The 17,290-nt window shown below is 33.2% G+C and overlaps 1 protein-coding gene across 2 annotated transcripts; it reads right to left on the bottom strand.

Moving 5' to 3' along the window:
• Positions 1–86: 86 nt before the first annotated feature.
• Positions 87–16,605, bottom strand: GlcAT-I (Glucuronyltransferase I). 2 transcript variants are annotated; one of them, XM_089734682.1, is made up of 6 exons: positions 15,588–16,605; positions 14,653–14,806; positions 14,011–14,070; positions 11,989–12,120; positions 6,715–6,936; positions 87–4,897 (listed from the first exon to the last, which is right to left on the bottom strand). In XM_089734682.1, the coding sequence occupies exons 1-6, from the start codon at positions 15,773–15,775 to the stop codon at positions 4,733–4,735; spliced, it is 921 nt and encodes a 306-aa protein (XP_089590808.1). In that variant the 5' UTR covers positions 15,776–16,605; the 3' UTR covers positions 87–4,732. The 2 variants fall into 2 exon arrangements, with proteins under 2 accessions (XP_089590808.1, XP_028027447.1); XM_028171646.2 differs by lacking the exon at positions 14,011–14,070 and having other exon boundaries at positions 15,588–16,602.
• Between the last annotated feature and the right edge of the window lie 685 nt (positions 16,606–17,290).

Raw genomic sequence — 17,290 nt, 5'->3', positions numbered from 1 at the left:
TATCAAAATAAAAAACGGAGCAAAGCTCGATCATCGTCTGGTGTATGTTTATGTAAGCATTTACAGGGTATATATTAAAAAAACTATTCAGCTTGGAAGATTTTAATTTTAATTTTTCCAAAATTACAAAGTTTTTATTTCGTCATCTAAATTTACTTTTATTGTTACTGCGGCTTTCGCTACCTACCAGCCTATACAATTTGTTGCATTGAAAGATTTAGTATTTTATAATTTAATTATTCGAAAAATAATAAAACTATGTATGTATATTTTTACATACATTTTATACCGTATCAAATAATAAAAAAGAAATCTGACTTTTCGATTAAAATAAATTAATTTATTAATTATCTACTGAAAATAAAAACGAGAAAATTAAGATTACTGAACTTTATACTTGCCATTTATTATTTTGTTATGTGTACATTACTTGTTTTAGTACTGTAATAAAAATACTAAATTAGTAATTAGTAACTACCTATTTTACTTACAAATTTCATTACGAAGTTGATAGGCTTTTTTTATTTTGAGTTATTATTCCATTTAAAACAGAAAGCCGAGCTACTTATTAGTAAACTGAAAATGTATTTATAATAATAACATTCGTCCTTAGACGCAAGAACTATAAGACATTCAAAATATCGGATATAATAAATTGCAAGTATTGAACGCAAGCTTAAATCGTAAACATAGTTTTATTAAATGTATATTTCATTTCGGAATGAAAATTTTGAAGTATGAACGAATACGAAAGACGAAATCTCAACAAAATTATTATCATCTGTACCATAATATTTTTTTAAATATATTAAAAATAGTATCGTGCAGCGCACTTTACTTGTTTCTCTGTTTAACCTTAATCTAAATCAGATAGTTCACTATTCCTCTAAGACTAAAACACACACACACACACGCATACAAAAACTTCCAACGGGTTCTAGGACCCAATAATGTGCTAAGATTCCCCATCAGAGAAAATAAGCAAAAAATATTGATAGGCTCTTTTTTGTAATCATTTTTTGTAATAACGCCCGAACACAATTTCTAAAAATTTTTAAAGCAAAAATGTATTTTAAGCCATAAAGACCGCGTGCAATGGTATTATTTGTAATGAGTTATCGAAGATTTCCTTATAAGCACGACATTAATAAATTATCAAAAACTGTTTTCATTTTAAGTGAAAATGATTTTTTTTTATTGCTTAAATAGGTGAACGAGCTCACAGCCCACCTGGTGTTAAGTGGTTACTGGAGCCCATAGACATCCACAACATAAATGCGCCACCCACCTTGAATATGTTGGTCCTTCCAACTCGCATTCCTAAGCAATTCATTCGATCGCGGTGAAGCACAGTACAGTTGTTGGTAGACCCCCGAAGGCTCACCTACACGTTAAGGTTACGCTGACATAGCCTCTCAAGGCTATCAGCTTAGGTAGGATAAAAAAGTAAACTTGGAAAACCAAGAAAGTTTTGTCACAGTACCATCAACTTGCGATAGATGGCGCACGTATAGCTTCTTAGCTTCCATCGGTGCTTTTACACAATCATAGTGACAGCGGGGCGTGATATAATAATGACTAATGATCGTACTAATAATAATATTCCTAGACAGTCTTCCCGGCTTCCCGGCAGACAGGCTTGTAAAGCATCGATAACCCAATTACAAATAAAAGTCAGTTACTAAATTCAGTTAAACTATAAACAAGACAGTGGAATAAATATTTTAAAGGAAACAAAATGATCCGAATCTTCTAGAATTAATGTGTTACATAAACTACATACATTACATTTAATACGCATTGATACAATATATTTTTTCTATACATTCTATGTACATTTTATAAGTACAATTCACTTAGACTAAAAGGAATACAATTTGTTAGACCGAATCGGTTTATTTGAGCATTCAAAATATGAACTAGATTATTATGCAAAGTATTGACTAACTAAAAGTTATCAAGTTAAGAAGGAATATTAATTATAATAAATTTGATCGACAAGTACCAAAGATATTACATATTTTTTTAGGTTTTTTATTTCTCATAACAGAGATTGACATGTCTAAAATTATGCTGAATACATTGTTCTATTTACGTTAAGGATAAAAATATGTTAAGTCATTGGACAAAATAAAATGTTTCTGATATTCTATCGGATCTTGATCAATTTCGGTAATCGAATACATTAGAACCATAAGGTCTGGTCTTATTGTTAATACTGCTTTAAGGCGAATTCGTATTCAGCCTTTTTGGTGATCGTCTTGGAGTCTAAAAGCCAAAGATACGATTTCTAGATCGATTTATTTATGGAATAAAAATAAACTGTGAGAAAGTATTAGGAGTAAAATTTTAAAACCGAAATGTTGAAATGATAACACGAGCCTCTCTAATATCTAGAAATACAATGTCTTATTCGACACTTAAAATGTAGTATTTTTATGTGACTAATTAAAATAAATGTATAATCTCGTATTTATTCTTCAACTCGCTTAATTGTCCATTTTAAATATACGATAATCAAAATAAACAAGTAAGTCAAGATTCACTTAAAGATAAAAAAAAACTTAAAGATAAAGATCAAAATTGAAATCAAGAAAATTCCGAAAAATCTTATCGAATTCGAATGATTTTATGGCGATTTAAATTTTGACGTTAAAGTATTGAAGTATTATTCTACACAAACTAAACGCAACTATATCTAGATATACAAATACATTTAGGCGAGCGAATAATCTCATTAATAATCTCAGAGCGATTAAAACAATCACGCTATCTCCGTTCTGCAATCTATTTAACAATAATGATAACTATTATTATTATTACACTTTTTATAATTTAATATTGAACTCATTGAAACACAATTAATGAGTAGATTAACGATTTCACTGCAATATCATTACGTTCGAACTTACACGTTTTTTTTTTCAATAAATTTACACAATATATAATAATTTATTCGAGTATTTTGATATCTTATTTATCGATTACTCTCAATCAAAATTTCATATATTTTAGTCGGAGTTCGATGCTAATTTCGAAAAAAAAAAAAAAAAAAAACCTAATTTTTCTACTATCGTAAATGGGTAATGAAGAAGCCATTTTGAAAAGTAGGCGGTAATAAAGAAAATGTCTTTAGTAAAAATATGACTTAGCTTTCCACTGGGGAGTCTAGTAGATTACAAACGGTTCTCTCACACCCTGTATAAACCGATGACATTTGATATTTTGAATTGTAACTCTAATTGCCGTTCCGTGTTACCCAACAGATACAAAGATAATCTATTTATCGGCGTTATAAATCTATTGAGTTATTATATATAAAGAAAAAAAATATGTTTTTTTGTTCTATGTGTAAATTGACTTTACTTCTTTACTTTTTTCTCAGGTGCTGATGGACACATTAAAAAAAATGGTTAACAAAAATACAGCGAAAGAGACAATGTAAATTTTCGTCCACTGGGCGAGCACTAGTGGTTATAATTTTTAAATAGTGTTTAATATTGTTGTAAATCGTTTGAAACTTATTTAAAATAACATCTGTTATGTAGGACGACAATTCTTAAAACATAATAATAACAAAATGGTTTATATTTAATAATTAATACAACGCAATCTAGTATATAATCAATATACAAAAATATTTATAAATAATGCAATGAGTCATCGTACAATGCACGCATTGGACATTCAAATAGTTAAAATAAAATGTTCTTAAAAGTTGTATGATACATATAAAACTACATATAAAAATTTTAAAAAGATTGTTCTAAGAAAATTATTATAATTTAAAGCAAATTTATAAAAAAAATATATTATTTACATTCTGGACAAAATGATTTTTTTTTTTTTTAAATTAGCAGGTCATCAATTCAATATATTGATAGTTTCATATAATAATATTTTTCGTATATCCAATTACTGAGAATATAAATTGAATTTATTCAAATGTGGTAGAGACGTTAGCTTAAAATGGCTTTGTAAAAAATATTAGAAACGTTACTATATGTATAAGAAACGTTCGCAGTTTCATCTTTTCTCGAATTTTATTTACACAAATACATTTCTTAGGCGATGATGTTACCTTACAAAACCTACTAAAACCATTTATTTATTTCTTTGAATTCATTCATTTATCATTATTAAGTGTCTTATAACTTTTTGTTTTTGAAACTCAAAAAGATGACCCTATTTTTTTTCAAACAAGTGTAGGAAACATTCCTTTATTAAAATTCAATGTATTGCCTCTACTTAAGATTCAATGCGATAACCAATTTTTGGTTGTAAATTACGTACGGATATTAAGCTTTATATTTGCTATTCCAATTACCATCTCTATAAATCTATGGCTCTACGCCTTATACAGAGTGATGTTCTGGTAACTATTACAGATATTTTTTTGGCAAACTTCAGATTTTCTCAACAGGATATTATTTTCGTCTATATAGCAACTTTTAATTAGAGGGACGACAGTTTACGAAATATTTCCAAATTTTAGATGAGTTATATATTTTTTTTAGTAATAAACGAAGTCTTTAGAAATGTGGCTAGTACCTTGAGAACTTTCATCAGACTCTTAAAATAGCAGCAAAATAGTATAAGTATATTGGCAACACCAGAAATTCTAAGAACATTGTTGTTGGCCTAAAGGTCTAGATACCAGGCCATAAACTCCAAAAAAAAAAGAACATTGTTGTAAAAGTTTTCAAACCTAAAAATTAATACTACATACAAATCAAACTTCAATATGATCGTCTGGTACCGGTGGATGTTTTAATTTCTTAACGTTGAGTATTGATGGGTGCTGCGTTCTCGTGTGCCAAACGTAAACTTTAGTACAGAACTCGGCTAGCGGCTCCATTGCTTCTTTCGTCGTAAAATACTTTAATATCTCGCTTTCCTGTAATAAACAATCGTCGAATTAAAATTTTAACACTGAGAATTTTAACAGCACTCACAACCTTGTGGTGTTAAAATTTTTGATACCCAGACTTATCGTAATGACGCGTTGGCTGGATTCAAGGTCAACCCGGCGTTACGTACTCCTCCTCCAGTAATTAGCTCACCGCATAGGTTTTGATAACCACAATATCGCCTATTACAATTTCCGGTTTGATTGCAAAATTCCACGAATTAATGATTCGCAACGTACCTACTGTACATGCGTCTATTGTGATGAAGATTTAAAGATTTCAGACTCGCCTTTAGTCACGCTATTAATATTGCGATGCCAACGACTACTACTATGTCTAAATGTGTAAATTAATTTTTAACTAAAGTTGGCTTTTTAATACGCTTTTATTAGATTCAGACGTATGTGTGTTAGTATGTAACGAAATCTTTGAACATGATTTTGATCCCCTTCAAAGCGTCGGATTAACTCGAAATTTGGTATACTTATTAAGGACCGATTATTTAAACAAAAATTGAAAAAAAAAAAATTGAAATTGAACTAAAAAATGAAAAATAAACGTTTTTTTCTATCGTTCAATATCTCTCCCATCCCGTTCCCAAGGAATTTTTGAAATTTATTAATCAGATACAACCGATAAGGTTGGTTTTTTTTAAATACTATGGACGAATAGACGGTTTTATGGTCGGACTTGTGGTCATTGGTTACTGGAATACATTCATAGATGTAGTGAGAAATTAATTTTCCTTCGGGAAAACATGGATCTTTATCGGAATACGATGGCACCCGAACTGTCAATGAATGATCGTATTAAATGAGTAACATTTTCATATCCATTATTAAGGAACTTTATTGTTTAGTGTCAAATGTCAAAATGGATAATATCATTGTACTGAAATTATTCGAGAGAGCACGATAAATACGAACTTTTTCGAGAAAATACGAGGGAAAATCCTTTCTCACTATATCTATACAACGTGAATGCGACCATCAAATTTAAATGGCCGAAGTCTCTGCGTGTACATCACGAAAGGGCACGCGTTTTGCACAATTCTTATAATTATTTTATTTGTGTACGTACAAAGTTGACATATACTTTTAGTATCGCTATAGAGCTGCAGCTACTGTTCTACTTAAAACTGTTCTAGCAGTACTCGGTTTTGGTAATTAAAAAATTAATCACGCCTACAACTTAAGAGACTTAATTAGAAATTCGAACGTATAATTTCTATAGTTCAATTCACGGATACTTTTATGTCGAGAGTTTGTTCAACAACAACTTATACTGGTGGTAGGACCTCTTGTGAGTCCGCGCGGGTGGGTACCACCACCATGCCTATTTCTGCTGTGAAGCAGTAAAGCGTTTCGGTTTGAAGGGTGGGGCAGCCGTTGTAACTATACTTCAGACCTCAGAACTTATATCTCAAGGTGGGTGGCGCATTTACGTCGTAAATGTCTATGGGCTCCAGTAACCACTTAACACCAGTTGGGCTGTGAGCTCGTCCACCCATCTAGCAATAAAAAAATAAAAAAAAATCATTCCCTGAACATTTGCTCACAATTTATATGCGTTTCTCTAATAACCATAAACGAACGAACACGTCAGTTCGTAATTGCGGTCAATTCGTTTCATGTGTGACCAAATGTTATCAATTGAAATTATCTTTATGTTAGATATGACTTTCACATTTTTTTTTATATTTAAATTATTCAAGTTATAGCATTGCTGTATTGTTTGATAATAACAATTTGTTTTTTTTTGAAGCTTTCAAGCCTATTTTAAAAATAAATAAAGCTATACATACCTGAAATCCAGACTGAACCTTCCTCGAGAACTTAGCTTCTGGATAATCCAGGAACAGAGTTGAGTTGATGGCGAATCCTGCCATATCGATAGGGAAAGGTCTGAACGGTTTCCAGACCGCGTTGAAGCCGCTTATCTTTCCATCTGTGACTAGGGGCATCTCCACTCTCATCCCACCCACGATGCCGACCGGCCATACGCCAACTCTTTTTATCTTTCGCATCTGTTTTACGAAAATAAGCAAGAAATTTAACAATCAGACAAACGTTATTTTTTTAATACACTTTTATTAGCTTCAGACGTATGTATGTTTGTAACGGAATCTTTGAACATGATTTTGACGCCCTTCAAAACGTCGGATTAACTCGAAATTTGTTATACTGATTAAGGACTGATGACAATTCAATATTTAAAAAAGTTTGAAAAAAAAAGTTGAAAAAATTTAAATTCAACTGAAAAATGAAAAATAAATTATAGTTTAAAAAAACTAACAAAATACGCTTTTATAGAAAATCCAAATAAAAAATAGAAAATAAATTTTAATAAATTTGAATTAAAAGTAGTGTAAGAAAAAATGATTTTATTGCAAAAAAAGCGTGGGGTCCATGGTATCAGTAGTTATAAATATTTTATGAACAGATATGAGTAGAAGGGTTATATTGATAATATCTTAATAATATATTAATATAATATATGTATTTTTAGCGGTGAAGCTAAACAGTGGTTTGTGCTAATAGCGTTGTAGACTTTCTCACTTTCCAGGTGTTTGTCTCTATTTTGTCTTTAGATATAAAAAGGCTTATAATGGAGATTATTATATATATTAGATAATTACAAGAATTGAATATCTCTATTATCATAATATCTACTATGACACTTTTTTAGCGCTGGGGAGACCATTTACGGATACCCGGTCGAAGGAGATAACGGACCGGGTTACGTCGGATTCCGGCGCCTCCAGAGAGGAAGAGGGAGAGAGGGAGACGAGGAGAGCCACGGTCCTCCACTTCCCCTAACTTCTCGCAGGAGACTACGCCTTGAAAAAGACGCGCGAGATCTATCTACTATGATCCTAATCGTATCTTTCATCTCTACTACAATCACAATTCCCATTTTTCAAATCGAGACTACGCGAAAAGACGCGCGAGATCTATCTACTATTATCCTAATAGTATCTCTCATCTCTACTACAATCACAATGCCCACTTTTCAAATCGTAACACTTGACTGCTTATAGCAGAGATAGACTGTATATTGGCACATTCCCGTGTGTGCTCATAATTTGGCTTTCCTCCAGTAAAATGTCGTAATGAAGTAAATTATTGGGTATACAAAAGAAATTAAAACGATAAATACAACAAACTACTTATGTATGTATATATATATTTATAATCAAGTCTTATTTATGTAAACAATTGGATTAGTGTACGAATAAAATTATTTACGATAAGATGTCGATGACCCTGTGGCGTTTAAGAACGCACATTTTTATGATGCGTAAGCCGGAACGCACGAGAGGTCGAAAAATAATATAGTCTGTGACACGGGACCTTTTTACCGCCGAAAATTTAAAAACGCTGGGGAATCCATTGACGGATACCCGGTCGAGAGGGGTAATAGACCGGGTTATGTCGGACTCCGGCGCCTCCAGAGAAGAAGAGGGAGAAGAGGAAGACCAAAGTCCTCCTCTTCTTCCAATTCCTACCGGGAGACTACGCCTTGAGAAAGGCGCGCGAGGCGCTGCGCGGCGTATACCACGCAGGACCCGCCCCGCAAAACCGACTACCGACTAAACCCCATCGAGCTCCACCACTCCGACTCCACGAAACCTACGGTACCGCACAATGCGCGCCGCAGGCTCGCCGTCGCCGATACCCGTCCTGACAATAGGACGGGATCCAATCCCCGGGAAGATCCCGCAGGACGTCGTCTCGGGAGACACCGTGAGTGGCGCATAGGAGCCACCTTGCGCCGCCTCACCACGAAACCGACAGCAGAGCACCGGGCGCCCCCGCACCCAGTACCCAACAGTCACAAGAGGTCCTACTACCAGTAATTACGCAAATTATAATTTTGCGGGTATAAATTATAATTTATCTTCCATGCTCCAAATATGTGCTTATAAAACATTGAAAAAAGTTAAAGTTGATTATTTTATCACACGAAACAGGATTACATAACCGCAAACACAATACAGTTTAAAAATAATAATTAATAGCTTAAAGAACGATGATAATTTTAGAGGCATGGACTTGGTGTCTGACATGTTTGCAATAATAGCAATACAAAATGTGAAAGCGGTGTTTTTTGTACAATGAAAATTTTCAGTTTTTTTTTCTACCTAAGTTGATGGTCTTGAAAGACCATATCAGCGTCACCGGGCTAGTAGTAGGTGAGCTCACGGGGCTCAAACCTGACGTTGTTGCTGACACGAACCCTAGCAAGAGCCATGCTTCGCAGAATCTACCACCGGATCGGAAACGCGACCCACTGAGAAGATCCGGCGAGAAACTCAATGGGCTGTGTCTGAGGGTTAATTTACTCGCCGAGCTCTTCGTCGCAAGCGACGGGTTCGACGAGAACGATGACCGGGAATTTTTTCAGTAAGACTATAGCAATGCACATACGAGCGACGGCTTATTTTAATGTTTTTAAACACTTCATTTGTTCAACGTGATGTCATAATGGAAGTATATATCATATTTTTATAACTGCATCTTCAAGCCAAACATAAATGCGTCAGAACAATAACAGGAAGTTTGTATTATCGTTGTTTACTTATACGCGGCTCGGATGTTTTAAACAAATTTCAAGTCTGTATTCACTTCGAGTGTATAGACATTTTCTTTTAATGATTCTTTCAATGATATTGTTATATATCATTTCGATTCGTAATGTATATAAAACACTAGCGGTCCGCTCCGGCTTCGCTCGGGTCTTAACAAATATTTCAAAATAAAAAATTATAATTTGCACACCCTTCACCCTTTATAACCATTCTATTTTTCGTCAGGTTACTAAAAAAAAAGAAAATTATAAAGATAGTTTGAATATTATTATTTGAATTTGAATGATATAAATTCTGTATCTATTTTATTATTATTTTTCTAATTTTTGTAAAAAGGACATACATACAAAACAAAAGCCATTGAATTTATTGAGTCCGAGCTTCCCTGTTACCGATCTTTGACGTTGTTTCATTTTTTAAAATATAAATAACACTTATTGTGGCATAACTATAATAGTTAGACATATGCTGTCGCAACACTTTTCGTAAGTAATAATGTGTTCTACAAGGTTCTAGTACGTTATTTTATTCTATCATCAATAGTTTCCAATCAAAGAACATTTTAGGTAATTTTTTTACACCTTGGGTTACACTATTGGATTTTTAGTAAGGATCCTTAATAAAAAAAAAAGAATATAGCCTATGTCACTCGGGGATAGTGTAGCTTCCAAACAGTGAAAGAATTTTTAAAATCGGTTCAGTAGTTTCGGAGCCTATTCAATACAAACAAACAAACAACTCTTTCCTCTTTTAATATTAGTATAGATTTACAAATTAATTAATAATAATTAATCATTGGACGATGTGGTTTATTTACGATTGTAATACGTTTAATAAGGAATAATATTAACCGGGAACAAATTACGCACGGTCATCCGGCCTCAAATTCTATTCAGCCGACATTCCCTATGTTATAGGTAAAATAGTTCGTCTAGTGTGAAATTTTCTCTGTGAGATTTTTTCTAACTTCATTATTTCTGTATACCTATATAAAATATTAAGATGTTCTAGTTCATTAGTTTTCAAATAACAATGGGTCGTGGCAAATCCGTGTGTGAAGAGCTTCGAAAGCGAATAGTTTGTTGGGTCGACGCTGGCAAATCAATTTACCAAATATCTAAAGACTTGATACTTCCCAGATCTACAGTCCAATCTATCATTCAGCACTATAAAAATAATAAAACGACTTCTTGTTCGAAGAAAACTGGTCGACCACGCATCACGAGTACAGCAGAAACAGAATCCTGAAGAAAATTATCAAACATAATTGTCGTGCTCGAGCTGGAGAGCTCACGGTGCAATGGAAGGACATGATTCACAAAGACGTCTCAGTTGATACTGCCAAAGAGTTCTAAAAAGAATGGGTTACGGATTTTACACCGCTAAGGAGAAACCACTGCTGTACAAAAGAAAAAGAGGTTGAAGTTTGCTCGTGACCATTTAAATTGGACTTCCGATCAGTAGCATAGTATCATTTGGAGTGACGAGTCCAAATTTGAAGTGACAGTCGGCGATGAAAGGGAAAAAGGGATTCGGAACAAAAATGAGGCATTTCATACTGGTTGTCTCAAAGGCAAAGTGAATTTTCCGGCGTCTCTTATGACATGAGGCAACATGTCTGCACAAGCTGTTGGTGGTATGCAGTTTGTAAATGGTTCTAGCAATGCTGCTAGGTATCAAAACCTTTTGGAAGCCAATTTGCTACCCTCTATTCCGTCACTCAAGCATCAAGATTCCTTCATTTTTCAACAGGATGCTTCCTGCCATACTGCAAGTACAACAAAGACGTGGCTACTGGCGAAAAGCATACAATAGAATGGTCATCTAACAGCCCGGACTTCTCGCCGATCGAAACCCTATGGCGGAAAATGATAAAAATTATCCGTAAAAATCTATCAAGATCCAAGAGCGAATTAAAGCTAATCTCTTGGCTGTCTGGGAGTCAATTACGCCTGAGGAGTATACAGCATTGGTTGCAACCATGCCTCTTCGCATTCAAGCTGTCATTGAGAGCAAAAGCGACACAACCTAGTGCTAGACGAACTATTTTGCGTGAGTGACGAGAGAGAGTACACGAATACCTTTGCGTTATATTTTTTAACTTTTTATTTTTTATTTTTTACGTTATGTAAAGTCATGAAAGAATTTCAGTTATGTTAAAATAAACTTGAAAATGTTCCTCAAATTGTGGTTTACTTTTTATTAAAAGCTCGTAATTATTTTACCAATATTTACTTTATATATTTTATGCTTTGCACTACTTTCCATACTAGACGAACTATTTTGCATCTGGGCTCGTATAAATATATACATGTATAGATAATAAACACCCAAAAAAAGAGCATACAAACCTGTTCATCACACGCATGGTCATCCGATGTGGGAATCGAACCCACGACCCTTGGAGCAACAGTCGGGGGCGTTAAACACTGCACCACCGAATCAGTCGAAACACTGAAACGTATGAACTATGACAAACAAACTTACCTCATCAAAAACTTTCAATGAATATGTATTGTCGTCATCCATGAAGTAAACTACGCCTTTTTTGTCTTCAATTTGATTTAAATGCCCCTTCAACCAGTCCAACGCAGCGTTTCTCTGTTCAACGCCGCTCGCCTGCAAATTAAAGTTGACAAAACATCATGAGCTTTATTGCTTTCGATCAAAAACATAATTTCAAGCACAATGCAAATTAAAACAAAAACTTAAAAACATCCCATAATTGTTATTCCGGTACTTAAATTTGCAAAATGATCCACTCGTTTTTCTTCTTCTTTTTCTTCTAATTAATAATCCATTATTGGAAACATTATAATTACGATCATTAATTTGGGTAGAACTATAAAGGGTGTTTATTTTAGTCAAGGAATTTTATATTAAATTATCAATTAAGTTGGAAATTCAAAAGTAGATTATATATTTTAAATAGAAGCTTCTGTTATCACGTAACCTACTCCGCTAGTCTACGGTGACGGTGGTCGATGGTGAAGAATAATTTATGTCCAATATGAAGGTACTTTTGGAATACAGCTTACGATAAACACAAACTTTTAAACAACACGAACAATTTTAAGTTCCAAGGCGAATAATTTTTGCAGAGATACCAGAATAAACCTACCTATCGTCGATTCCCAGAAGATAAATCAAACGAGAGGCCAATTGACAGGTAACCTAAAAAGAGGTATTCTATGGCCAAAATCAGTTGGACTATTTCTTATGTATTATACTGAAATGATAATAAAAATCTCAGTACAGTTTAACGTATTGGCTAGTCTAATGAACGTAAGTATGTATGTAAATTTGGATAATTTTTTAGGGTTCTTTAAAACTATTATGCATAACTATATTCATGATGGTTGGCCATGATAATAATCGCCAAACACTTTACACCTTTAGTACTTTATTTTTTGTTATTATAGGCAAATGTTTATTTGTCTTTATTTCCTTGTGAGTCGGCACAGGTAGATGTCACCATCTTACATATTTATAACGCGAAGCATTAACGCTTACCTGTTTGAAGGGTGGAACTGTGGTTACGCTATACAACTGAGATTCATGTCTTGAGGTGAGTCGCGGCATTCACCTAGTGATATCTATACACTTTAGTTACTACATAAAATTAGATGAGCCGTGAATCGGGCTATTGACCCGTCTATGCAAAAAAGGCCCTACTCGTGGTAACAGTCATAGTTGCTCACGGAAATCCACAGCCACACTACTGTTTGTTGTGAATATTGTTTTTGCCTGCTTATTCTTGTAGCCTCGGACGGTTATACTAGGAACTTTAACGTGTAGGTGAAGTCACAGGACTCAACCTGATGAATTTGCCAACACTAAGACCTAGCAAAGTCAGTGCTTCGTTGAATCTACCGCTGGATTGGAACCGTGACCCACTGAGAAGATCCGACGAGAAACTCAGTGGGCTGTGTCTGTGAGTTAATTTTCACGACGAACTCTTCGTCGCATTCGACGGATTCGACGAGAATGGTGAGCGGTGCTTGGAATGTCTAAAAGCTAATGGATTGGGTGGATTCGAAGTGACGCCGATGACAGAGCTTCTGATATTAAACCTTTTTTTTTTAAAACAAAAAACAAACACCCTTTATTACAAATAGATAGAAAAGTAAAGATAGTAAAAAAAAGATTATAAAAAAATATATTATTGTACACAAAAACGCAAGGATTAGGTAAAACAATATTTGAATGAACTCAAAATTGAAATAAGTACTTTACTAATTAGCAACAATAAAGTTCTGTAAATACATTAATTCTCTTTGGGTTATGGATTTTGAATTTCACTGAAGTATGTTATTTTGATTAGTTTGAAATTCCAAAAGGTTATTTAGTTACCCCTGTTACAAATACTAATTCATCGTTACTTAAAAAAAACCCAAATTAAAACGATTCCATCAAGTGCAGTGAAGTAGTACACAAATTATATAGTGTTAATTTTTTTACATCCATAATCAAAGTCTTAATTATGGCAAAAGTATATTTACTACATACACAATACCAAGTTGTGTTGTATCTGTCCGTTTTAAATATGCAAATATTTATATCCATAACCTGCAAAATATTATTGTTTTTTAGTTTTACAACTTTTTTTGTGTATTCACTTATTTTTAATGGTCATTACGGTTGTCCAAAACAGCACACTTGCCATATTTTGAAATCGAGACATAATCAGTAGTGTATTATGGATAGTTTTCACTTTTTTATCTTTCAAATTAGAAAGTGTACCTAGATCCCGTTATCAGGGAACTTAAGTAACTGTAAAATAAGTAAAGATGAAACAATGTGGACATTATTCTCAGGATCTAACTATTTCCTAATACATCACACTGATTCTCAAACCTAGCAAATAATATGGTAAGCATAGTTAGAATATAAATTAATAATTTTCTTTGATTATTCAAGATGTGCCCTATTTGCAGGTATTGAATATTACTGTGAGGTATGGTAATATTTTTTTTTTTATTGCCCTTGTAGGCAGACGACATACGGCCCACCTGATGGTGAGTGGTTGCCGTCGCCCATGGACTTCAGCAATGCCAGGGGCAGAGCCAAGCCGCTGCCTACCACTTAATACTCGTAATTGTGGTAAAATACTTAAAACTAGAACTTGTTTGATTAATAAATTGTACTTACTGTTGAATGTTTTGCCTTATGGGTTTTCACATTTAAATGAGTGTATTTCAGACCTGATTCTTTCAATAAATTCTCAACCAATTTAGTTTTTGTTTCTGAATCCTCTATGATGATCCAATGGAAATTCTTTACGAGCATCAATGTTTGTGACAGCCTGGATAAAAAATTTGAAACAATTATTGAATGGGCTTTTATGATAATTTAGTGATTAGTTAATCAAGTAATTGAGAACTTAATATTTTCAGGATAGAAAGCTACGAGTTTGTATTTTTTTTGAAAATTGCTGCACGCTGCATCTAGTCATGGCCAACAGCAATACAACTTGTCGAAAAACCAGGTAAGAGTTACAGGATCACAGCTCTTTCCATTCCAAACTTCAAAACATGATATGCATTATCACCACTAAAAGTGCAATTTTAGAACTTATTTCACTTTCAATAATATTAACACATTCCTTTACTGTGAAATTAATCTGTGACAAATTAGGTGAATTTTTACTTATCATAATTGGTTTTCATATTGGTTTGGACAAAAAGAACAAAGACATTGTTGTATCATTTGATAAAAATATACACCAAATGTCCAATTTAATGACAATTTGACTAAAACCATTTTTCATGAGGAAAAAACCACTTTATTGCTACCATACTTTTTGATAAGGGAATCAAATCATAAGTTTTAGTTTTGCTGAAAGCTCATACTTATGGAAGAGTAACGAAATTAATACTTTTTAATATAATATTACTAAAATTAAACTTTGCTAATTAATGTTTTTAATTAAATGTACTTTTGTCTCAAAATAACTACTTAAATGCAAATGTTTTATTAGCACGCTTATAGTCTACTAATTGATGTTCATTGCCAAACGTATTAGTTTATAGATATAGTAAATTACATTGAAGGGCGAAAAGATCACGTTCGAGAGTTTTATTTACCTTGTGAGATCAGCTTTTTGGGCTAATCTTGAGTATGTCGGTGTGATCCCATAAATCGTGGGCAAGTACGCAGGGGGTTCTTGGCTAAACTGACACTGAAACGCCGGCTTGCTATTAAATAAGAATAATAAAACAAAAAGTAACATCCCGAATGCTATATAATGCTTCTTAATGTTTACAAAAGGCATTTTATTGTCAAATTACGAAATGTAAACGTAATTTTATCTGTTAAAGATATAATTTAGCTCTTAAATGCAATGTAGTAAATGCAGATCCATCATGAATAAAACACCATCACTTTAATTTAAAATTTTAAAATTTGAACTAAAATTAAGTCAATATCGCGTAAACCACAACGTCAGCCAACGTAACTAACTATAGTCGGATTTTTTATTAGACGAAGTAAACTGACGTTTACTGTGTTGTCAGTTTTTGATGAAATAAAAATAGTGTTGTGACAAAGTGAACGATTGAAAAAACTCCTGAATTAATGAAATTGCCTCGATTGTCTAGTGAATAGTTAGTGTGCCGAACTGCCGATATCGGGCACGGGGTTCGAATTTTAGCCGTGCTTTGTACATACCAACGAGTTTTCGACGAAACATTATGTTCCTATGGTATCTACCTGTACTGAATACCGAGTGTTTTAAACATTAAGAAAAACATTGCGAGGAAGCTTGTAAGACTGTCCTATTTCCAATGCATCATATAGTTGAAACTATAGATGTATAAAATATAACAATTATAGGTACATAGGTAATGAAAATAAAAAAACTGATTGTAGTTACATACTACTAGTAACATATTATTATATTGGATCACTTTAATACAATTTTATTGTAAAATATAAATAATATTCTTTTATAGTTTGAAATTAATGATTAACTCTTCACACTCATTGTTCATTTATGTGATTGAACGAGAACTGAACGCATCACTATTACTTTAAATATAGCAACATTATTTTACAAAGTGACATTAGCTACTGTCAGCTGGCTTCGTCTAATTAAAAATCCGACTATAGTGCCAACTGCCAAACACAGACTACATAAAGATCCCTTACCCACATAAATCTATGCGATGAAACCCCTGACAACTTTGACAGATTTTTGGCGGGAGCGCGAGGAGTGAAGTTTGTGATTTGTTTTATTTTGTCTATTTAATGTTTCTTCAGGTTTAAATGTGTAATAACGGTGGTTAATTAACTGTTTAATATCTGTGAAAGTGCAAAAATGTGGGAAAATGAGACAAAGCCGCTGAACGTAACTTAGTAAATGGCCACCATTTTAATGAGATTATATTTCATTTCATCTCATTTCATTTAATTTCATCCCAGTTGATTAATGTCTCAAATTAACAATCTTCATTTCATTTCACTCCATATTATCATTTTTCATAAAAATAAGAATATAAATTAAAATAGGACATGACTTAAAGGTCTTAGTTACCAGGTCATAGAATCCTTTAAAAAAAAACAACTTTGACAACTGACAGCTTTGAAAGAACAATGAATCACAGACTAAATAAAGATTAATGCGTTACTTAGTGCGTACCGTACGGTACTATACTCACTGAAGTAAAGGTCTATGACTTTACTTGATTGTTGCAACATGAAGGGGGGTAAGGAGAGCTGTCTTAAATGGGGACAACCTAAAAAATCTATCCAGCTGTAAACAGCAAATCAGAACTAAAATATAATGCCC

This window comes from Bombyx mandarina, chromosome 18, assembly GCF_030267445.1.
Source record: "Bombyx mandarina strain Sakado chromosome 18, ASM3026744v2".
NCBI lineage: Eukaryota > Metazoa > Arthropoda > Insecta > Lepidoptera > Bombycidae > Bombyx > Bombyx mandarina.
The sequence above is the reverse complement of the archived record's forward strand: the minus strand, read 5'-3'. Positions and strand labels throughout refer to the sequence as shown.